Below are 24135 nucleotides of genomic sequence, written 5' to 3' on the forward strand. Positions count from 1 at the left end.
GAATAATATATAATCTTATAAAACATGTTTCATAAAATTTCAACAATGTGAATCTTTGGTAGTATTAACTTTGGTTTGATATATAAAAAGGGATAATTCATTTTATTTAAAATGTTTATAAAATTTGTTTATTCTGTCAGTCTTTAAAATGCTTATCTTTGATAACGGTAAGCCTGTATTCAATATGCCTAATCAAAAGAAATTTAATGTTAAGATTTTGCTGTTATATTATTTAACTAAAAAGCAAGATTGTGTATGTGTTTTTATTGCCTGCTTCTACTAGATTTATGAACCAGCTTAAACCCTTGTCATCGTTTGGCTCCAGTACTTTTGTATATCTATTTGTGTCTCTGAACCTATGTTAAAATAATATCACTTATGACGTATGGCATACTTAAGTACAAAATAAGCTATATAATTTTTTGACAATTTATCAATCTGCTTTTTCAGTTAGTACATTGTCATGGAATGATGTAATAGGTCATAGAGCTGAATTGATGGAGAAGTCCATTGGGCTAAAATGAACTAGTCGTTCCATCAAGTCATTTCCTTGAAGTATTTGCAAGCCTCTCACACTGAAATTAAAGGACGTGCCTTGGTTTCTCTTTTCCTGGCTTTTATCCCCTCCCATTCATATTGATAGTGCTCTGCCTGGAGAGTGGAGCTGCTTGGCCTCAGGCTGGCTCCTCTTGGGCTTGGGGCTTTGAGCATGCTGGGTCTTTCATTGTTGGCTGCATTCCTTTTTTTTGGCAATTCATCAGTATCTGTCAAATATATTGTCTGCATTGGCTTTTATCTCTGCAGTTTTTGATTGAGAAACTGACATTGCCTATGAGATATTTTGTTTTCTGCTATGCATAGTGCCTAGATGCTCAGAACCCATCCATGAACAGTTCGGTTCCAAGGATAGAATATCTTAAACTATTTTTAATGTGTAATTTAAAGGAGAGATAGTCTAATAAGTTAGGACTGCATTTGTTGTCCTTGAGACCTTTCCCACAAACTCTGCATAAACATTTTTGTGCTAGTACGCTGTAGAATGTATGTTTGGAAGATAGATTTTATCATTTTTGTCTCCCTATTTGCCTTTGTGATTAGTAGGAAGAAAGAAAACAGTTACCAAATATCACTAGGTAAATATTCATTAATTAAAATGAGGCAAAACATGGCATGTCCCCTGAAAGTCATTATTTTCCTAACCATAATCCTAGATCTTTGACTCCCACATGGGAAACAGCCCATCACCTAATCATATAATCGTTTGTAGGCAGCCACCCTAGAGGATTACTCTGGAAAACTTTGACTTAAAACAGTTCATGTATATTCTGTTAAACGTCTGCTTGAGTTAGAGATAGGGTATAGGGGCACATGCCTTTAATCCCAGCACTCAGGAAGCAGAGGCAGGCAGATAGATCTCTGGGTGTTCAAGGCCAGTCTGGTCTACATAGTGAGCTCCAAGACAGCCAGAGCTACAGAATGACAGCCTGTCATATATATATATGTGCATACGTATATGCACACACACACACGTATACACACACACACACGTATACACACACACACACGTATACATACACACTCATATATAAGATTCAGCTGTGTAATCTCTAGGGTAAACATTAAAACACTGGTATTTGAAGAAAATTGAAATAAGGCTGTCAGCCAATTTCATATCATGTATCTCAGTGAAAGAAGACCATGAGTATCAGTTTCTGTAGTTAGGTAGCATGCATTTGATTGAGTAGAAATGAAGCTGAAGTGGAAGGGAGAGGCCGTCCTTTCCCCTATGGTAGCTGTGACTCCGTACCACAGACCAATACACTGAGTGGAGGTGAGAACTCCAACTCCAGTGGTTTTGATTTTTAGGTACAGTTTAAGTAGTAATAACAACAATAGCTCCAATTACACAGTTAGCTTCCTTTGTTCTATCTTAGCTAAACATACAAAGGAGAGCTTAGGTGGCCTGGTGTGAATTAAGTGCTGTATCAGTATTGTGATTTAGTGTAATAAATGCCATATTCTCATGTGCATTTAAAAGTGTTACATTATTTCAAGAAATCTGAAATAAGTCTTCAAAATTTATAATTTTCCTCTGTGCAGTTAGCACTTTAATAATGTTGTATCCTGAGAAAGATGAGTTTTGGTTCTTTGTAGAATACAGAACCAGAAAAGCCAACAGTCAATATTGTAAGAGTCCCAGGTGTAAAGTCTTGGGATATTTTACGATGTATTTCCATGTTTGCTTGTTTACATTTTGTTTGTTTGTTTTGCCTAGGGGAAAGTTGCCCAGACAGCTTGCATGTCAGCCTGCCAACATCTGTCCACATCCTTAATGCAGATGCTACTGGACAGTGAGTTAAAGCAGATCAGCATGGGAGCCGTGCAGCAGTTTAACCTCGATGTCATACAGTGCGAACGTAAGTACATACTGTCCAGCTCTCCTGCCTTCTCCACACACCTATAGTTAAATGTTCTGGGAAGCGGTAGTCTATAGTAGGACAGTTTGAAGGCCCAAGTTAGCGAAATTTTTTGGCAGCTTTAGAAGTAAAGCGAACTCCTTCCTCGGAAGAAAGAAATATCTCAGCTTCACATAACAGCCTCCAAGAGGTTCACTGAAGTGTTGGTCTAGATCAAGGTAACTCAAAAAGTGGTTTCTTCCCTCTGGTCATTCATGCCTCTCTGGTACTCTTCCTAATGCCTGCTTTAAGTGAATGAAACAATCCCCAGCTTGTCATTTTAACTTTTTCTGAACATGTAGGTTATTGCTGAGAGACCTTGCATACCAAGTGATGCCCCTACCGTCTGCTCCTCATTCCTAGACTGTTTTCCAGCCTTGACGACTGCAGTTGTTTTTCTTTTTTTTTTTTTAATTGGGTATTTATTTCATTTACATTCCCATTGCTATCCCAAAAGTCCCTCCCACACTCCTCCACCCACTCCCACTTCTTGGCCCTGGCGTTCCCCTGTACTGAGGCATATAAAGTTTGCATGATCAATGGGCCTCTCTTTCCACTGATGGCCAACTAGGCCATCTTCTGATTCATATGCAGCTAGAGACACGAGCTCCGGGGGGGTATTGGTTAGTTCATATTGTTGTTCCACCTATAGGATTGCAGATCCCTTCAGCTCCTTGGGTACTTTCTCTAGCTCCTCCATTGGCAGCTGTTTTTCTACATTGTTTTGTTCAGTTGATGAGGTTTGCATCTTCTGTGGTCCAGTGCTGATGTGAGCAAACGGGCTTTAGAACTCTATGGTTAGCCTTGTTACACATGCTTCGGTTTTTATCAAACCTGCAGTGTAACTCGCTGCCTGAAAACTTTGAGTCATTTTCAGGCAGCAGTCTTGATGAATGGTTCCCTGGTTGACTAGGAGCGGTTAAATGATGAAGATCTCTGGTTGGCAAAGGGCTCAGACATCTCCATTGACCACTAAGGGTCACTGGGGCATGAGACAGATTGCAGAAAATGTTTCTGGGGAAAAATTTACAATAATGTATTATTTTAAAAACTAAAAACATATCAGCAGTCTTCAACTAAAATGGAAATATCTTTTTTCAGCAATAAATATAAAGTATTTGTGCATCTTCTGTGTATAATGTATTCTGCTAGGGAGGAAAAAGTCTGCTTTTCATTTGAAAGTGATTAACTTTGTTTTACCATAAACCGTTTGTTTTTATCAAAGTAAAATTCTCATTTATAAAATATCTATTTTGGATTTATAAGTCTTTGACTCTAAACTGAGCCTTAAATCATCAATTATTATGATCAATTATCTCCTCCCACAGATTATCTGCCCCTCCCCATCTCTGTCAGCCCTTTCTTTTCTCCCTTTTCTCATTTCTCTCTTTATTTTGATTTTAATTAGTATACAAAGGAGTAGATTTCCTTACAGCATTTGTATGCATACTGAGTTTTGGTGGATGGACTACCCCCACATCAGCTCCCTTCCTGTCTTCCCCTTCTGCTTGGACCCTTTGACCCCAACATTACATTTTCTATCCCCTTTTCTTGTGCTGAGAATCGAACCTAAGGTCTGGTTCAATTCTAAAAGCACATCCTACCACTGAGCAACACCCCAACTTAAATTGGTTAAGTTTCTTACAATTTTTAAGAGGTTGTGTTTTGAGATCATTACAGTCTGATACTGCTTATGTCAATATTTCACACACAGATTGCTTGATTCATTTTGTATTATTTTGTCTTTAGTGTGGCTTCAAAATAACTAGGTATTTAGCCAGCTAGCTGGTTCACTGGGTAAAAGCAGTTTCTGCCAAGCCTGAGTTTATTCCCAGAACCCACGTGGTAGAAGAAGAAAACTAAGTCCCTAAGTTGTCCTCTGACCTCTGTATGTGTGCTGTGGTATAAGCATGTGGTCACCCTTGTGTATGCACACAGAATAAATAAGTATGACAAAACTTTAATAATAGTTGGCAGTTGAACCTCTTGTTGGGTTAGGTTGTGCCTTATTACATATATTGCTGGGTGATAGACATTGCTGTGTGCGTGGGCAAATTTCTGGTGTCTTTTTTACATCCCAATATTAGCGGGCCCTCCTCTTCCTCCCAGTACCCACTCACATAGTCCTCCAAGTCCACCCTCCTCTTCTCTTTTGAGAAGGGGAAGCACCCCCTGGTATTACCCCCTCCTCCCGCTAACCAAGACAGTTTATTTAGAGGTGCAGGATCCACAGGCAGGCAGGCAGGCACCAGACTCGGGGACAGCCCCAGCTCCAGTTGTTGGGGGACCCACATTAAGACCAAGCTGCTCATCTGCTTACATATGTGCAGGGGGCCTGGGTGCAGCTGTGCTCACTTTTTGGCTGGTGATTCAGTCTCTGGGAGCCCCCAGGGATCCAGGTGAGTTGGTCTTCCTGTGGAGCCTCTATCTTCTTTAGGTCCCTCAATCCTTCTCCCATTTCTTCCATAAGACACCCAGAGCTTCATCTAATATTTAGGTGTGAGTTTCTGCATCTCTTTCCATTGGTTATTGGGGGAAGCCTCTTAGAGGACAGTTCTGCTAGGTTCCTGTCTGCAAGCATAACAGAGTGCCATTAATAGTATCAGTGATTGGTTCTTGCCCATGGGATGGGTCTCAATTTGTGGCAGTCATTGGTTGGCCATTCCCTTATAGGAAGGATACATTTTGGGTCAAAGGTTTTGTGGTGGGTTGCTGTCCTTATGCCTCTACTGGGGGTCCTACAGAAAGTGGCTACTTCCACTATAATCCACAGACCCAAAGAATCCAAGTAACAAGGAGGGCCCAAGGGAGGATGGTTAAATCTTGCTCAAAAGGGGAAACAAAATAGATATCACAGGTTGATGGAAGGAGGGAACTAGGTGGGAAACGGGAGGGGGAGGGGAGAGGTGCAGGGGGTGGGGAGATAATAGTTAGGGAGAGCAGGGGAGAAAGAAGGGAAATGGGGGGCAACCTCTAGGATGCTCCAGATACTTGGGACTGGGGGGAGTCCCCAGGAGGTCTGTGGGAGCAGCTCTAGCTGAGGGTGTCTCTGTTTTCTTACCTCCCTGTGGAGGACTATAGAAAAGCATGGACTATGTCCCCACCCCAGGCATTGCCTCCCTGGTCTCTCTAGGATATTTCCTATCTCTAGTCATTCCTTTGGGCAGTTTCTAAAGGCGCCATTTGAATCTCTCAGAGAAAACCAAGAGAAGAAATGCAATCTGGCGTCCTGTGCAAGAGGGGCAAATCTTAACTCTGTTGGGCAAGAGTCTCTGTCCCCAGAGACGTGGGAGGGAGGGACTTGTTTTAAGATTTTGCCTTTAATTGTCTCTGCCTTTTAAAGTTTATCATGCATGACTACTGTGATCATTACACTTTTCTTGTATTTTTTTTTCCTTTTGGGCATTTTTTAAATAAACTTATCTAGTTTCTGTGTGTGCACGTACATGTGTGTTTATGTTTGTCATGGCGTGCATGTGGCGTTCAGAAGACAACATTACAGGAGTTAGTTCTCTTCTTCTACCCTATGGGTTCCAGGGATCAAATTCCGGTCATCAGGCATGGTTGCAAGTACCTTTGCTGCTAAGCCATTCCATTGATGCCCTAGCTAGCTACTCCTTAATGCAGTGTCACATGTGCAGTACTTACTGAACAAATACAAATGACTTTTGTGTCTAGTTTACTTCCTCCAATGTTAAATAGTCTTTTCCACAATGTATCTTTTAACTTCAGCAGTGAATTTATAGTATAAACAATGGTGAACTCTCATACTTTTTCTGGTAGAAAAAATATACACTCTCTCTCATCCACTGGCAAGTTTTAGGGATTGTTGTATGTATTAATTATGTGAAAATGAAACTTTCTCTAATACTATAGAGAAACTATATTAAGGGAATTTTAAAAATAAGTTTTTATCATGTTTTAAATAATCCTTTTTTAAGTCTAGGGAAATGTAGTTTTAAAATATAAAGCTTATTTTCAGTTTTCTACATATTGGAACAGGGCAAGAAAGAAGGTGCAGAGGAAGGGGAGTTTTGCTGCATGAGGAAGGGGAGGCTAGAATGCTTAATGAGTTTGTGGTGGTCTAAACATCACAGCATTCTCCTGGGGTATGAAGAGGAAATGCCAGCAGTCTGATAGAGAATCTTAGAAGTCAGTCACTAGGCCTCTCACCCAATGGTCATGACGCACAGACTCTCACACTCCTCCATGCTGAGGTCCTCTGGCACTGGAGACAAGAGCAATCTAACTGTGTGCTGGGCATAGAATGACCCTGCTGTGTAGTGGTCCAGCCCTACCTTAACATCTGACTGGAAGGGTTAACTGTACTTCAGAGAATGTGTTGCCATGAGACACATGTTGCTCTGTTGGTTATGTTGACCTGAAACCACTTGCTTTCTGAACTTCTATGTGAGAAGTTGTGTCCTAAGGCTAGAGTTCCCACCAGTCTTTATTGGGTCCTTTATGTACATTAGAGAAAGTTTGCTTTTCCATGTGGACCCAACTTCTTCCACAGCATGTGGCTGTTCAAGTAAGATACAAACTAGATTTCTGTTGCCTGCATCTTCCTGCCTCCTCATTTCGTCATGTGTGTATAAGTAGACTGCTACATGTGTGTATAAGAAGATATGCCACAACTTTCTGTGGCATATCTGCTTAGAGTCATGCACCAAAAATAAACTTTCACCCCCAAGTTAATTCTATAAAAACTTCTCTTTATCCTCTAACATTCTACCCACTAATTTAGCTGTAATCCCTTCATTGCCAATGTCTGTTGCTGTGACCTAAGGATACCACTATCATATGCAGTTAGGCTATCAAGCACACTGTTCTGTATGCTATACTTTATTAACAAAAGCCAAACTGCAGGGCATGGTATCATATACTCATAATCCTAGCACTTGGGTGGCTGAGGCAGGAGGATTGCCACAAGTTCAAGGCCAGCTTAGGCTACATGGTGAGAGTCCTCCAATGTTTTTAAAACAAACAACTACAAAGAAGCTCAGACTAGCCTTTTCTATTGGCCAGAATGTACTTTGAAATAACCAAAGCTATGGCACTGTAAAATCCAATAATGACAGGACTGGGAAGCTGGCACAGTCTACAAGCACAAGGACTTAGATTCTCATTGCCAGTACCCATGGGCAAAGCTGGGCACAGTGGCACACACCTGCAGTCCCTGCTTAGAAGCCAGAGACAGATGATGATCCTGCAGCTCATTTTACAGCCAGACTAGCAGAATCAGTGAGCTCCAGGTCCCTTAGAAACCGTGTCTTGAAAAATAAAGTGGAAAATGTGTGTTTGTCTGTGTACGTGTGTGAGTGTGTGTGAGTGTGTGTGTGTGAGTGTGTGTGTGTGTGTGTGTGTGTGTGTGTGTGTGTGTGTGTGTGTAGGTCAAAGCAAAACTCGTGGGAGTTAGTTCTGTCCTCCCTCCACACCCAGAGAGCAGCCTCAAGTCGCCAGACATGGTGGCAAATACCTTTACCCCTGAGCCTCTCTCCAGCCTCACTGAAGCTTTTAAATCAAGACTTGATGGAATCTGTATCAAGAAAAGTTAACCTTAATGCCATGGAAATTATACTAGATGCGGAGAGAGGCTGAAAGCAGGCAGACAGCTTAAAAGACTAAAGCTTTTTCCTTTTCAAAGATCAACAGAGCCTGATATTAGAAGGTGGAAGTCAAAACTTGAGAAAATTGATTGCAGACATTTTGGAAGGGGGAATATATGAAATTAGTGAATTAATTGAATGTGAGTGGATTAAGATGATTAAAGTTAGAGACTTACACAGTGGAGAGACCTACAGAAAAATCTTGTAGTTAAAGGAGGGTGTGAAGGGGGAAGAAAGGAGATATTTAGGCATACAGGATAGGTTAATGGAATTCTGTGCTCCCCCAATGGGAATTTTATGAACGTTGCTTAGTGCTGTGCTCATGGTGAAAAGTCTGTGAATGTTTATTTGTTGAAGAGAGAAACAAATAATAAACCAGACATCTCTGTCTGAGGTCACTTACGGAGTTCTACCTTGTAAAGACTTAAGGCCACCTAGTCACGTTGCACTTCAAATCCATACATTTAACTCTTTAATGTAAACATACCTCTTTAATGTAGACATACCTGATGGTGATTTCTTTTTGAAAACCTAATGTATTACAGAACTGAGGATAAACGACCTTTCGCTGTTCTGAGCTACACAGCCAGGGGTTCTTTGTTTCCTTGTGGGATCGGTTTCTCCCATTCGGTCATTTTTCTTTGGAACTTGTTCCGCTTTTTTACTACCTTTTGTTGCAACCCTGAGTCAAACCTGATTTTACAGTGTTCGGCTCCAGGAATGTGGGACTGCATGTGGACTTAGGAAGAATTCTGTGGGTTTGGGGTGCTTTCCTGCCTGTTTCTAGTGGTCTTCCTATGTAGCCCAGGCTGGCTCCACTCTCAGTTCCAGTTTGGACTCTGCCATTTGATTAGCAAGATGCCTCAGAATTTCCCCTAAAACACAGGATTAGAGTTTAGGATTTCCCAGATAATCCTACTAAGAATGAGAGGCCAGAAATGTTCAGGCAAATGGAGAGTGCAGAGCGCTGAGGCCATCTGTTAACTGATCCTTCATATTTAGGAGGTACTTTGCACTTAGAAGATACAGCGCTAAACAAGATGGAATGGTGGCATTTGTACCCCAGCGAGGAGTCAATAACTTGATTAACAAATATTAAAAACTGTGGAATTCTGTAAAAGTAGTTGATACTTTGAGAAAATTGACACATTTAGATATGAAATCTCATGAAGTATCAAGTAAGGTCAGTGCATGTCTGTGGTGGGCATGTTTGCGTATCTTGATTATAACCGCAGTACTAGCATAGCTCCACGTTTAGTTAGGAAGATAACTAGGAATGTGTACTTGGGGAATGCAGAGCTGAGTGCCTCTGAGAGCCGCATTGAGCGGCTGAACCCATTACAGAACAAGATACATTTCTTCTTGATTGAGGCTGATTTGACATGCTTGTCATAGGTGATATTCTAAATCTGCACATATATTCTGTTTCATGTTTATTAGTGCGTTATGCCTCAGTGTCAGTACCTTGCAGATAGAAGCATATTGAAGAAAAGATCTATCCTCTGACTAAATTGTTAGAAAAGTGTCTCAGAAGTCCTTCGGACTACTGACAAAATACAGGATATTACCAAAATATGGGGAAGCCAGATTCTACTCCATATTTAAAATAATCCAGACTAGATATAGACTATATATTATATGTTCTAGATTTAGATTATATATTATATTTTCATACATTCTATACACACACACACACATATATATGTATCATGAGGCTATGGTCTACTAAGAGTTTAATATCTGAAATACACAGGTATTAGAAAAGCATTGTATCAGTCTGAGTAGTGGTGGTGCACTCCTTTAATCCCAACACTCAAGAAGCAGAGGCAGGCGGATCTCTGAGTTTGAGGCCAGCCTGATCTACACAGGGAGTCCAGAGTTCCAGAGCAGAGTTCCAGAGCAAACTCTTGTCTTGAAAACCACCCCCCAAAAAAGAAAGAAAGAAAGAGAGAGAGAGAGAGAAGGAAGAAGAGAAGAGAAGAGAAGAGAAGAGAAGAGAAGAGAAGAGAAGAGAAGAGAAGAAGGGGAACGAAGAGAAGCACTGAACTAGAGCGCTGGCAGCTACTTTTCTGTGCTGACCATTGAACACAGGGCCTTGTGCTTGCTCAGCTAATGCTCTACCGCTGAGCTGCATTCCCTGGCCTTTTCTTCTTTGAGACAGTGTCTCACTAAATGGTCAGGCTGGCCTCAGATTTTTCGACCTTTTGCTGGGATTACAGGTGTGCCAGCACGGTGGCCAGCTTGGCGTCTATTGTGATGGTTTAGTCATTGGGTCATGGATAAATCTCCAGGCAGGTCATCATTTTGGATAAAGATTTAACACACCTAAAAGCTAAACAGAACAAAGCAAACAAACACAACCCACTAGCGGCAGAAATCTTTTTATATTTTTGTCTTTCCTGGTGGAGGCCATGGTCTTATGGCCTGATTTTAACCTTGGTGCAGATCCTCATATCCAAATAAGGGTATTGAGAGAAAGTCATGGGATGGTGTAAGCAGACTACTCCAATGTCACATAGAAGTTGCTGAACATTGCTACATCGTTTGGGTGCCAGATTTCTTCCACACTAATAGCACTCCAAATGTTGATTGAGGGTACCTTGCTTAGGTTAACTTCTAAGAAGTGGAGAAGACTAGATATCGTCATTGTGTGACAAACAGGATGATAAATATCATTATGGCTTTCATCTCTGGCTGCCAACCACTTGTAATGTAATACAAGTCAGGCTAGAACTCTAGCTCCTGACAACCCTCAGCAGCTTCTGGATTAGGGAAACCACTAGATGGTGCCATTAGTCACTCCTTACGATCTTAGGATGAATCCATACAGGTACTTGGCCTACCCAAAGTTTGAGTTCAAATCAGCTATTTTAATTTCAGCTTTACCAAGAAATGTGCAGCAGTTACATGCACATGTATGCAAACACACACAAATAAGTAGATAAAATGTAAAAAAAATTTTTTTTCATAAAATTAGATTTTTTTTTTAAAAGAGAAGGGAAATAAAAACTGGGTTGACAAGTTGACCTGCAAATTGTCCTTTGGCTTACATGCATGCCAATACATCATACATGCACACACAGACACACATGTGCTGATAAGGAATGTAAATTGTCCTTTGGCTTACATGCATGCCAATTCATCATACATGCACATACAGACACACATGTACTGATAAAGAATGTAAAAATAAAGTCAAGTTAGGGGCAACAAAGATTATGTTTGGGTTGTTTGGTTTAGTTTAGCTTTGTTTTGTTTTGTTTGAGACAGGGTTTCTCTGTGTAGCCCTGGCTGACTTAGAGCTCAATCTGAAGACCAGGCTGGCCTGGAACTCACAGATCTCTAGTCCTGGGATCACAGGAGTGTGCCATCACCTTCTGGTTTAAGATTATCAAAGGAGATATTTAGAATAGCCTTCTTAAACGTTTTAAAGCTTAGAAGTCATATTAAATACTTTTGGAAAGCCAGAATCGTTATACGTCTTTTTAAAATACCCTAACAGGAACAAAGATGGCCCCTCAGTAGGGAACGAGCACTGATTGTTGCTATTACTAAATGATTGCCTGAGGGAGAGCAAGGGAACCCTCCAGTATGACAGTCTGGCTGAACAGAGGGGCTTGAATCCATCAGGGATTTCCAAGGGTTTGAAAAGACTAGACTGTTCTTCGTGGTCGTGAGTCACTGATGGCAGGAACTGTCCAGTCCTGTGTACTCCTCCACTCAGATACAGTTGTATAGTATTTCCAATAACCAGACACAGGAGAGCTAAAGGTAAAACAAATCTCTGCTTCCCAGGATTTTCTGTTCAATGGAGGAAGAGCTCAAAACTTCAGTTTTGTTAAAGAACGCACTAGAAACATTCTCTTACCCTCTCAGTTATTCGGTGTCTGTACCTCGAGTAAGATAGGGTTTGGTGTTTACACCACCCGGTGGCCACATGTGGCTGTTGAGTTTAAAATAGTGTGGAATAAGACTGTCTAGTCTGTACTCTATTTAAAGACCATTTCCACCATTGCCGGAGGTTCTGTTGGACTGAGTTTTCCTAGATCTAATCAACGATCTGGGTAATACGGTAACTACAGGTGGAATTTTTTTGCTTGTTTCTTTTCTCTCTGTTCAATTATTAAACTTTCATCGAATGCTTATTATTAGGTGGTAGGAATTAGGAAAGAGAATGTAATCCTTACCATTGGGGAGTTCCTGGTTTCATGGGAGAACCCAGACAGATAAACAATGAGAAGGCAGCAGAGTGGGCAGTGTGGTAGGCTTCACACAGGAAGTTCCAGTTAAAACACAGAGGAAACAGCTTACAGTCTGCAGGGATAATGGGTGTCTTCCCCAAAGGTGATGATTGAATTGAGGGATAAGTAAGAGTTACACAGGTGGAAGGAAAGACGAATGCTCCAGGCAGGAGGATCAAAGGCATTACTAAGAGAGCCGGCTGTGTGCAGGGAAGCCTGGGCAGCCTTGTTTGGAAAGAGTTTAAGGGAAGTCTTCAGAGACAAGCCGGAGAAGTAGGCAAAGGCCACCTGTAAAAGACCTAAGTCTTATTTTACTGTGAGAGTGATGGTGAGCCATTAAAGAATGCTATACTTTGAAATGCTCAGGTAACAATTACATCTGACATAAATCACACTGGAAGAAGAGGAAAGAGAAGCAGCAGATGGGAAGATTTAGTAATTCAGGCAAGAAATGATGATAGCTTGAGCTAAGAGAGAGATGGCCGAGACTCAGGAGCAACTGTAGGGTTGACTGTATTTGTGTTTTAAAGAAACAAATGAAAAAGTATGAAGCTGCCAGTCAAATTGAGTAGCCTATCATTACAAATGTTCTCTGTGTTGCGTGAGTTGAGGTTGCTAAATCACCTTCTATCGCTAAGAAATATTTGAGGAAAATAGCCCTGAGAGTTAAGTCATCTTCTATTCCTAAGAAATATTCGAGGAAAAGCCCAGAGAGTTATAAGCTGCTGCCATGCTTTGTGTGTGTATTCGTTAGATTCCCCTGAGGAAAGGAGACAGTCACAAAAGGGTGACTACTTTCTCGGATTCTGGAGCAGCGGATCAAGTGCCAGGATGCCCCGTTTAGCTGTGTGGTCCTGGGCAAGTCACTTCCCTTTTAAGTTTTCTATGCTATAAAACAAAGAGCTGGACAGCTTTTAACCTAAGCTGACTGTGGGGATATTCAGAGTGGGTGTCTCTTTGCTTGAAGATTTTACAAGCTATCATCCATGTGCCAAAATCAGCTGTTATAATGATCAAGGCAGATGGCATATGAGAAAGTGTTTTTATGAACTCTAAGATGCTATACAAATTTATGATATAATTTCAACACTAAACTTTTGGGCTCAATGCCAAACCAGTGAGCTTTTAACTGTCATGTCTTAGACAGGAATTGAAGGGGAAGAAAAAGAACACACTCATTCTTTTTTTTTTTTTTTTAATTACTTCTGATGCCAGGAATCTTCTCGGGGCCTCGTACACCCAGAGAACTGCTCCACCATTGATCTAACTTCCCTGTCCTGATTGCTTTCAGTGTAGAAACATTCTGCAGCCAGAAGTGGCAGCACACAGCCCCGGTCCCCACATCTGGGAGTCTGAGATAGATGGAGCCTAAGTTTGAGAACTAAGTACTTTACAATTGCAGGCATAATTGAAATTGAGCTGCCTTCTGTGTCTTCTGGACAAAGTTAACGTGATTTATAGGAAGGCATTCTGTGATCCTAGGCATTTTTTAAAATTCGAAGATGTCCTTTTTTTAAAAAGGATTTTTATTTGGGGGGAGTGTGCATAAGTATTTTGTGTGTGTGTGTGTGTGTGTGTGTGTGTGTGTGTGTGTGTGTGCACTATGTACATGCCTGGTGCCATGGAGATCAGAGGAGGGGGTCAGACCCCTGGAATTGGAGTTCTAGATGACTGTGAGACACCATGTGAGTGCTGTGAACTGAACCTTTGTCCTCTGCAAGAACGACAAGTGTTCCTAACTTGTGGGCCATCTCTTCACCCTCTTAGAAGACCCTGATTTTTAAGAGGCTATTACAACTTCTTGTATCATTCTTAAATTAATATCTGATAGGAACAAAGGAACTCAGTTATCTGGGATGTAGGAAGGAGAGGGAAAGTTGCCACAGTGTGTGGCACCTGCCACTTTCCACTGTGGGCAGTAGCACTGATAGGAGTATACTATGCCGTCAAATAGGAAGTGGCTAGATCTTATTATTAGAAACTGCTTTTCCTGGCTGGGTGTGGTGGCGCACGCCTTTAATCCCAGCACTCGGGAGGCAGAGGCAGGCGGATTTCTGAGTTCGAGGCCAGCCTGGTCTAGAAAGTGATTTCCAGGACAGCCAGGGCTATACAGAGAAACCCTGTCTCGAAAAACCAAAAAATCAAACAAGCAAGCAAGCAAACAAACAAAAATGCCTTTTTGGTGCTAGAGGGCCCAAGAAATATGATTCAATCCTCTGTTTCATGTCTTCACCCGGACCCTAGCAGAGGACCAGGAAGTATGTGTGTTCCTGGAGTCATGGCACCTCTTGGTTAATTACATTCTAAAACTACACCTCAAAGGTACTTAACTCCCATTAACTAGCCAAGTTCATTTGCATTGCAGTACATCCAGTCACATGGGAGGCTGAGGCTGGAGGATCACTTGAGCCCTGCATGGACAACAAGCAGCACTCTTGGGGTGGGCGGGGGGGAGGGGGAGAGGGGGAGGAGGCACAGGAGGAAGGGGGTTGGAGGAGGAGGAGAAGAAAGAAAGAAAAGAAAGAAGAAAGGAAAGAAAAGAAAGAAGAAAAGAAAGAAATAGGACGCATTCCTAGGCAAGAAGGGCAGGGAGACAAAGAGACAGAGAGAAAGACAGAGATAGAGACAGAGACAGAGACAGAGACAGAGACAGACAGACTCCGGTGAGCCATGACTTATGGGAGAGGCCCCTGTCTGTACTTTGCTTGCCCTTACTGTGAGGCTAGCCTGTAGTTGGTCAGCTGACAGAATAAACCAGACAATTCTGAGTTTTTCAATACAAAGAGGGGAAAAAAGATTTTAGTGCTGTTCTAGAGGATTATGAAAAAATGTTGGTTGTCTATTCAAAACAGTAAAAGAAAGACTAATACAGTCAAGGTTTTCTGAGTTTTCTGCATTCTCTTTCAGCTTTACTATCAATCCTCACTCTTGCTCTCTCCCTCACCCTTTGTTATTATTCTTCCTTTGTTTCATGAGCTGGTAAGTCAGCTGATCATTTCCTTTCTTCGTTTTTCTTTCTTCTCATTTTCAAGAACTCACTGCGGCCTTGAATTATTGTCCGTTCTCCTGCTTCAGCCCCCTAAGCAGTTAGGCTGCTAGGATTAAAATTCTTAAAGCACAAAAAGTATTGAAAACTATGTTGAATTTTTTAAAATGCTGTCTTAAGATGTTCTTTCACTTTGGAGAAAAAAAAATGACTAAGTGACATCCGCAGACATTTTTGAATTCGCCCTGGCGTTGCTACTGAGATGATGAACCTGTGATCCTCGAGTAAAGCTGACTTCTTACCGTCGTCGGGGAATCATTGTTAGCTAGACATGGGGTTTCTGTATTGTTTGCTGTGTAACTAAGCAGATGTTTTGAAATGCATTTACATCCATGGAATTGGTAGTTCCAAGTGCTTCTGTAGCCGCTCACCTAAGGTCCCAAGGAGTCAAAACACTTTACTTTGATTGAACTATATTACTCCTCCTGAACTCTGTGTAGGATAACTCTTCTACATTTATTTTGGTTAAGGGTTACAGATTAAATGGCAGGCTAGAAGTTTAAAATTGTTAGAAGAGTTGTGATAATGTGTTCAGAGAGCATATTCAGTAGAAATTGAAGGTTGTAAGTGATCTTTGAAGCGGTTGTGTATAAATATTACAGTACGTTATGTAGCGATTGTATACTTGTATATTTTTCGATTTGTTCTAATTCCTTTTTATTTTCTAAAATTTTTAAATATCAGTGTTTGCCAGCTCTGAGCCTGTGCCAGGATTCCAAGGGGACACCCTGCAGCTGGCCTTCATTGACCTCAGACAGGTAAGATGCACCGACCGATGCTCTCCACTGCTTCTCTTGCCTTTTATTACTTTATCCTTAATGGCAGCAGAGCGTTTGCTCAGGAAAACGCGTCTTTAGACGATGCTTCTTTTGATGGCTGTGTACTTGGCAGACTCTGAGCTTGCGTACATACGGTGTCTCAACCTTATGGAGCATTTCCACAGTGAGAATTTAATGTGTTCATTTCTTGGAAATATTTTTTAATAATTTAGTGATCATAAAAATCAGCAGTACTAACATTGTTACAACTCAAATTGAATGCAAATGAGTTATTACTAGAAAGTCACTTCTTGTTTAACATTTTATTAATGGTAGTGTTTATAAATTTTGTATATCACCAGAAAAAGGTTTAAAAAATAATTATTCATTCTTATGCATTTTTCTCTGCGAAAAGTGTTCTAAGTCTAGTAACAAATGTGAGCTCTTCTTTCTGCCTCTTAATCAGGTCTCATTGTTGACATTTCCAGTCTGTGGTATTCTTTATTTTCTTTCCTTTTCTATCTCCTTTGTGTTTTTTCTTCTTAGTCCTCTCTTCCTCTTTCTTCTCCTTTTTCTTTCTCTTTCTTAATCCTAGGATTAAAGAGCTTAGTCAAGCTGGGGAGTCAGAGGGTGTGGAGGAGGCAGGGGGATCCCTCAGAGGGTCCAGGAGGGCTGGATTGGCAGAGACTGCTGTCCTTGTCAGGGAACATCTGGAGACTGAACTAAAACAAAGGCAGTGTTTCAGCGCGCTAACGACCGGTGCCCTTCCCTGTGGGGACAGTGGTGAAGCTCCACCCTTCTTATGAACAGGCCCTTATCACACTGATGCTTGCAGAAGACCTAGTTGAGCATGAATGTTTGGGGTTAGAGCTCTTTTTGCTATTCTTGTGCAGTCAGAGTGGAGTATGCATATTGCATATTGATGCCTGTGTATCGTTATTTGGTGAGCAAGTGTGATTGAGGTAGATACAAAATAGTGTGAGGCAATTCCATGCTGTGGAGTTTAAGGGTTCTTGGGAGAAAACAAGAGCTTACCTAAGACCATGAGTCCTATGGAAGAGAGCACTACGACACGACTTCAAGTTACAAGGATCGAGAAAGCACTTTCCCTAAAGCACTGACTTTCACTGCAGACCATCAATGTGTAGGTCTTATGCCAACAAGAATCATGTTCTGGGCAATGTGAACCTGTAGACAGCTGTGTTAAGTTGGGAAGAGTAGCAGAAAACTAGGAAGTTAGGCTCAGCTTTGGCTCCCGTGGACCAGGGGAGATGCTATTATAGTAGGTCCTTTGGAAGGACTTCTGTTGCTTAGATTTGTTCTCTGAGAAAGATGATCTAATACGGAAAGCTGAGTCTGCAGCAAGTTGGAACTAGGTTTCACTGGGTGTTCGTTTCTCTGGGAGGTTAAGACCACTTATTTACTAGGTAAGCGTCTGTGTTGGAAGGACATGAGTGTTCTTCAACCCAGAGGACATGACTGAAGGGTAAGTCTCCTAGCTGAGTAATCTGTTCACAGAGATGTTCTGTTTCATCTGAATGCAGATGGTGTTAACTAGTTTATACAGTGACTAGTTTGCAGTCTGTAGGATTATTAATAAGACCACACAGCTTATGAAACTGAAGATAGATTGTCCCTAAGGGGATGAGGATTGAGCTTTTAGCTCGTAGCTGAGGTCCTAGGTTTAAAAAACAAACAACAACAACCAGGCAAGGGAGCGAGGTGATATGCTCCTGTACTCTTACCTAGATCCTGGCTCAGTAACAGTTTCTACAAACCCCCTCTACAAACCAAACCACCACTAACCAAGAGGCCTCTCCTGTTACTGCCCAGTATACTGCCCTCTGCATTGTGTTATGCAAACTTTGCTTTCGCCTTAAAAAAGAATCCGTTCTTTTATTTGCGTAGACATATGTGACCCCAGTTACCTCCTCCTTTCAAATAGTCATTTTTGACATCATAGAAGACCATTTTATAAGGCATGTAGCTCCCTAGGAGATTGCATTATTAAAGTATACTTACAAATATTAGTTAGCATCATGAGTCATGATTGAATATGCTTGTTAAATAAGTGCGCCTAGAAGACATTAAGTCCTGGCTGGCTTTCCCCTTCAAATGTCAGCTGCTTGGTCATGTGGATTTTAGATACTTCCTGTGAATATGCACAATCATGAAACCTGCGTGTGTAGAGAATTGCTAAGATGCCCCCTATTCAGGGTAGCTGTGAAGCAGGAAACACCACTGGACCACTTGGTGGTCAGTATGCAGTAGAAGAGATGAGTGGGGAGAAATCTTCAATAAACTAGTTTATCTTGTTAATTGCTTTCTAGTCTTAAAGGGGTCTTAAATTTTGTTCTCTATTAATGTTGAAATTGAGTGATTCACTATTCCTATATGTTTTTACTCTAAAATGAAAAGAAACAACTGATTCTTGCTTTTGGTTGCTATGTGACTTTCAGCATATGTTAAATTTTATGAGTTCAGTGGCTTAGATTTATTTTAAAAAGGTAGCTATATTTCACTGTATTTGTGTTCAAAATTAATTTGCAATCACACTATAAAATGTATAATATGAGGATTGGCAAAAAGACAAAATTGATCTTGAAAACAAAAGTATCCCATGAGATGATCCCATGAGATGATGTTCATTCTCCCGATGTTATTGATTATTTAAATACGGATGCCTTAAAGTCTTGATAGTGCTTTTATGTCTGACTTCATAAATAAGTACTACTGTATTTTACATTTTTGTGAAGGAGTTTGTCACCAAACAGAAGGAGGTTACCAGCACCTTTGTTTACATTTTAGTTGAGTTTCTGCACTTCTTCTCCCCCACCCCCCCTGGTCTGTGATCCATTTCTGTCTTAATAGGGTGGCTGACAGTTCTTTTCAAGTGTACTTAGAAAGGCAAGGAGCTCCTTTCATAGTATGTATAAGGGTCGTGCTTCTGGATTTTAGCTTGAATTTGATACTGCTTCATGAATTGCTGGGTATGAAAGATTAGGAAGTAGGTCCAATGGTCACGTTTTACCTGCCCACCCGGACTTTGCCCTGAGGTCAAACTCCTGATCTTTGCTGCACAGAGTGGAGGAGTTGATGACAAGCGGGAGTTGATGCAGAAGGAAAGTTAAACCGAATCAAAGCTGAGGGGGAGAGAGAGAGCCAGGGCTCAGTGAGAGACAGAGCATCAGGCGTGCCCTCCGCTAAGGAAAAGGAAATAGCTGACCTGCCAGTGAAAAGACTTTATCATCCTGCCAATCACAGACTTGCTAATGGAAGCCAGTTATCTCAACAACATCTTAAGACCCACGAGCCTAGCAGACAATGCCGGGGGATTAGCGGTCCTGGTGCTGCCATGGGAGTGTGAGGCCCCAGTCAATTTAAACAAGCCATTTAAACACAATTTGTACGTGTAGTTTTCTTATAAATAAAAGTTGTCATCTTCCTGTCTGAAATTAAAGCACAAGATAAGTGGTATTTTATATACTTATAAGTCTCACCTTTTTTTCTTTTATTCAAAGGCCAGTTTAAAAAAAAACCAAGTGGGGTTAAATGTGTGACATTATTTTGACAGCATACAAACGCATCAAGATTTGAAAGCTACTTTACTGTATGATTGCGCGTTTAATGTATAGTACTGAGAGGCAACCCATTCTTGGTACAGTAGCACTATTTTACTAAATATCACTGGGAAAATGTAACGCCTCATACAAGGTAGCTAAGATTGCATTTTAATCAGAAAACTTGAAAATTTTCCCACTTTGATGAAAAACTAAAATACCCAGTCTGTGTAGGCTCTGTGCATACTTCTCACAGTTGGACATCCCGGCCTCCCTGATCCTGGGGTTAAATCTTATTTAATGGGTGCCGTGTAGCTTTGTATTGAGTTAGGTCAGCTGGTAAGACACAGCTTCCTTTGATGTTTTGACTCTCCTTTGGGTAATATGTGCAGTTTTATATTGGTTGGGTGCTAGAGGAGGAAGATGGGGTTGTAGCTACAAAACAATCTCCTGCCTCAAAAAAAAAAAAAGTCTTTGAGCGGTATTTTCTCAAGTGTCTTCCTGGGAACATTGATTTCCTCAGATGAAAAATATTTCTTCAAAAAAAAAGATTTCCAAGCTAAGGGTAGAACTAGGTTGTCGAACATTTGCCTCGGAGGGATGAGGCCCTAGGCTGGGTACCAGCACTGGGAAAGGGAAATACTTCCAACCCACATAAGCTCGAGAGGCACAAGAAACACTTTATCCTTTAATTACTGCTTTAGAGACTGACTTGGTACATTAGAATTTTAAAGACAAAACTTCTGCAGCAGCCTAGCATTTTCTAAGCACTTCGCAGATCTTTTGCCTTGCTCGTTTTGGGATGTATTAGCTAAAACATCTACGGAAATGCTGCCTTGAGGATGATTCTACAGGATGTCTGTCTCTGACTGGGGCCAACATACTTTTAAACTAATGACTTTGACAGAGATAGGAACTAGATTTATTGTCCCATAAAGCTAAGTGAGTTACTATGATGACAGACTCCGAGCGCTCAGAACTTTGGAGCCCCCAGAAGAATACTGGCTATAGTCGTGAGTTTTGGTGGCCACCACAGCTAGATGGGAAGGCCCTATTGCGAATGCGCACCATCACATTCTTTGGTTGCAGCACACAGAGAAATCAGGCTGGAACTGAGCTGGTAGCCTCCGCCCGATGGCTATTTCCATGGTACCTGAAGGTGTGGTGCCTGTAGGCTACTGGGAAAGAAAGGTTCTCAGTGTTTTCCCTGTCTAGGAACCCTGTGAGCCTCCCAGGCAAGAGGTGTCCTCTGGTACGATGGTGGCAAGAGCATTTGGTGGGGAGGGGCAGTCACTAACCACTTCATGTTTGGAGTTAGGTTTGCTGCCTCCTTTATAACCACTCCCAGGACTGCACAGACACATCACCAAATTCTTCTCAAAGCCAGTATTCTGATATTGTGCTGGCTAGTTTTATATCAACTTGACTCAAACTGGTGTCATCTGAAAGGAGGGAACCCCAAATGAGAAAATGCCTCTTATAGATCAGTCTATAGGCAAGCCTATAGACAATGTCTTAGATAGTGATTATTATGAGAGAGTTCAGCCCATTGTGGGTGGGTGGAGCCATCCTCTGGGCTGGCAGTGCTAGATTCCATGAAGAGCAAGCCACTAAGCAGCAACCCCATAGCCTCCACATGAGTTCCTCCCTCCAGGTTCCTGCCTTTGGAGCCCTTTCCCTTATCCCCTACTGGGCCGCCTCTTCTGGCCTCAGTAGGAGAAGATGGCCTACCTAGTCTTACTGCAACTGGATCTGTCAAGGCTGATTGATACCCATGGGAGGCCTCCCCTTTTCTGAAGAGAAGGGGGGGGTGGGGAGAAGTGGATGGAGGGGAGGGGAGGGCTGGGAGGAAGGGAGGGTGAGGGAAGTGTGATCAAGGTGTAAATTAATTAAGTATGCATACCTTTCAAAAAAAAACCGCGAGAAGATTTTTTTTCTTAAGATTCTATTACACCCCAACAAGAGTGGTTAGCATGGAGAAGACAAAGGCCAATGAATCGGGCAGGGATTTAGGTAAAAAAGGAAGCCTTACACATTGCTGGTGGGCACGTAACTGGCATAGCCGCCATGGAAATCTCACAAAAGTAAACAGAGCTACTGTGTGACCTACTCTTTGCTGTGTTGAAGAACTCCTAAGCCAGCATAGCACAGAGGTCCTTGCACATGCATGCTTATTGCTGCACTGTTCCTAGGGGCCAGGAAATGGAGCCAGCCTAGATGCCTATCAATAGAGGAATACATAAAATGGTGTGTGTGTGTGTGTGTGTGTGTGTGTGTGTGTGTGTAATGAAATATTATATATTCATAAATAAAAATCAGATTTCCAAGAAAATAGATGGAATTAAATATAACAAGCAAAATAAACTTACCTCAGAAAGATAAATGCTACATGTTTTCCTTCATATGTATAGGAGTAGGGGGGTGGTGGTGATGGGACTGCAAAGGGGATTAAATGAGTGCCAGTACCCTGAAGGTGTACCTCCCTCATACAGCTTCCTGTGTTAGCATGGGGAACAGAAGGAGGGTAATGGGATATAGGTGACAAGAAAGCTGAGGCTGGGGCTACAGAGGAAAGAAGGAAGCCAGCCAGAGAGTGCTGAGGGTAAAGGGTGTGGGAGGAGGAGATATAGACAGACAAAGAGTAATGACCCTTATGTATGCAGATGACGTAATGAGACCATTACTTTGCTTGCTAACGTGAAAGGGTTAATTTTGGGAAAGTGAAGAGCAGGACTGAATACAAAGTGTGTGTAAAGCAGCATTCAGAAATATTGGTTTGAGGAATGAATTGTGAAGACCAGAGCTGTGGTCACACCCTGAGAGTGTCGCTGCCTCCCACAGCTTCGATGTGTTAGCCTGTTAGCGGCTTGGGCATTTGGATGCAAATTTCTCAGTGTGCCCAGAGAAGCAGTGTTTTCCATGACAGTTTGAAAACAGACTTACCTAAGCCACTGTTACCTTACACCCTGGTCTCTAGAACCTTTTCTTGGCACCGAGGCTGACAGTGCTGGGCCTGGTGCACACGCTCTTAGTTCCAGCATTCAGTCTGAGGCAGAGGCAGGCAGAGCTCTAGGAGGCCAGCCTGGTACATGGTGAGTTCTAGGACATCCAGAGCTATGTAGAGAAACCCTGTCTTAAACAAAAGGAAAGAAAAAACAAAAACAAAAGTCCAGCTATAATTGTAACCAGATTTGTTTTTAAATTGATAGGTGAACTCTTTAAGTATTACAGTGCAGATAATACAGAAAGGCTGGAAATGTTTTTCAAGAACAGTTTGTCGAGCTTCCTTTTGTTAAGCATCCAGATGATTTGACGGTGGATGATAATTGCTGCAGGATTAAAGCCGCTTAGGAGCAGCATCCCAGGCAGGCAGTTACACACAAGAACTCAAGTTTAAGAACCGTGAAATGGCAGTGGGGGATTGCTTGTAAAGACCGAAGAGATGTAAGCGGGGAATTAGAATCCAAGTTCATGTACCCAACAGATGTCAGATTCTTCCTGAATCACCCGACTGCCATGATTAAACTACGTTACGTGTGCTTGGAGAGAAATGAAGAATATGTTCACTAGTATGCATTTTCCCATACTAATATTCTTCATATATTATAATGAAATGGAAAAATGGGTAGGATAGATGTTTTTATAAAATGATCAAGGTGATTTTATATTTTTCTCATTGTTAAAAAGAATGTCATATATTGTTAAAAAGGAAATAGTCTCAAGTGACTTTTTTGAGTGTAGTAACATTTTCTTATCTATCTATCTATCTATCTATCTATCTATCTATCTATCTATCTATCTATCTATCTATCTATCTATCTATTTGGTTTTTCAAGACAGAGTTTCTCTGTGTAGCCCTGGCTGTCCTGGAACTCACTCTGTAGACCAGGCTGGCCTCGAACTCATCAGAAATACTCCTGCCTCTGCCTACCAAGTGCTGGGATTAAAGGCATGTGCCACCACACCCGGCTCGTAACATATTTTTTTAAGACAGACTGTCTAATAATTGTCAAATTTAGATCCTTAAAACCAGAACTTCCAGGAAGAAACAGTACTGCTATTTAAGGGTGTCATAAATATGATGAAAAGGCAGCTCAACATCATGAGAACTTTCGGACTTTCCTTTCGGACGTTCTTTGGCCCATTGGCTTCTTTTGCATGTTAACTTAGCTGCAGACACCTAAAGATGGAGCAAGAAGAGACAGAGCTTTGTTAGTGGATCCCGTTACCTATCCCAACTCCTCCTGCCGAATGTCAGCAGCAAACCTCCCCAAACCCAACAAAACCTCAAATAATTTCAGTAGGATAGAGCCAGGCTTTACAGAGGCAATACAAGGTTCTTCCTCACGTGGCAGATTTGTGTTGTTCACATGTCAGCAGTGGACATTGTTTTGCTTTGTTTGAAGAGAGCGATTCTCTCTGTAGCCTTGGCTATCCCAGAACTTGCTATGTAGCCTGTGCTGGC

The 24135-nt window shown here is 41.6% G+C and overlaps 1 protein-coding gene across 2 annotated transcripts in view; it reads left to right on the forward strand.

The window, feature by feature from the left end:
- Positions 1-24135, forward strand: part of Exoc6 (exocyst complex component 6) — a 147290-nt gene that overhangs the window by 100584 nt on the left and 22571 nt on the right. For both annotated transcript variants that reach the window (XM_017318044.1, NM_175353.2), the window contains exons 19-20: positions 2276-2417; positions 16037-16110. In XM_017318044.1, coding sequence (XP_017173533.1) covers positions 2276-2417; positions 16037-16110 — 216 coding nt within the window. The remainder of the gene's footprint in view (positions 1-2275; positions 2418-16036; positions 16111-24135) is intronic.

This window comes from Mus musculus, chromosome 19 (genome assembly GCF_000001635.26).
Source record: "Mus musculus strain C57BL/6J chromosome 19, GRCm38.p6 C57BL/6J".
In the NCBI taxonomy this organism is placed as follows: Eukaryota; Metazoa; Chordata; class Mammalia; order Rodentia; family Muridae; genus Mus; species Mus musculus.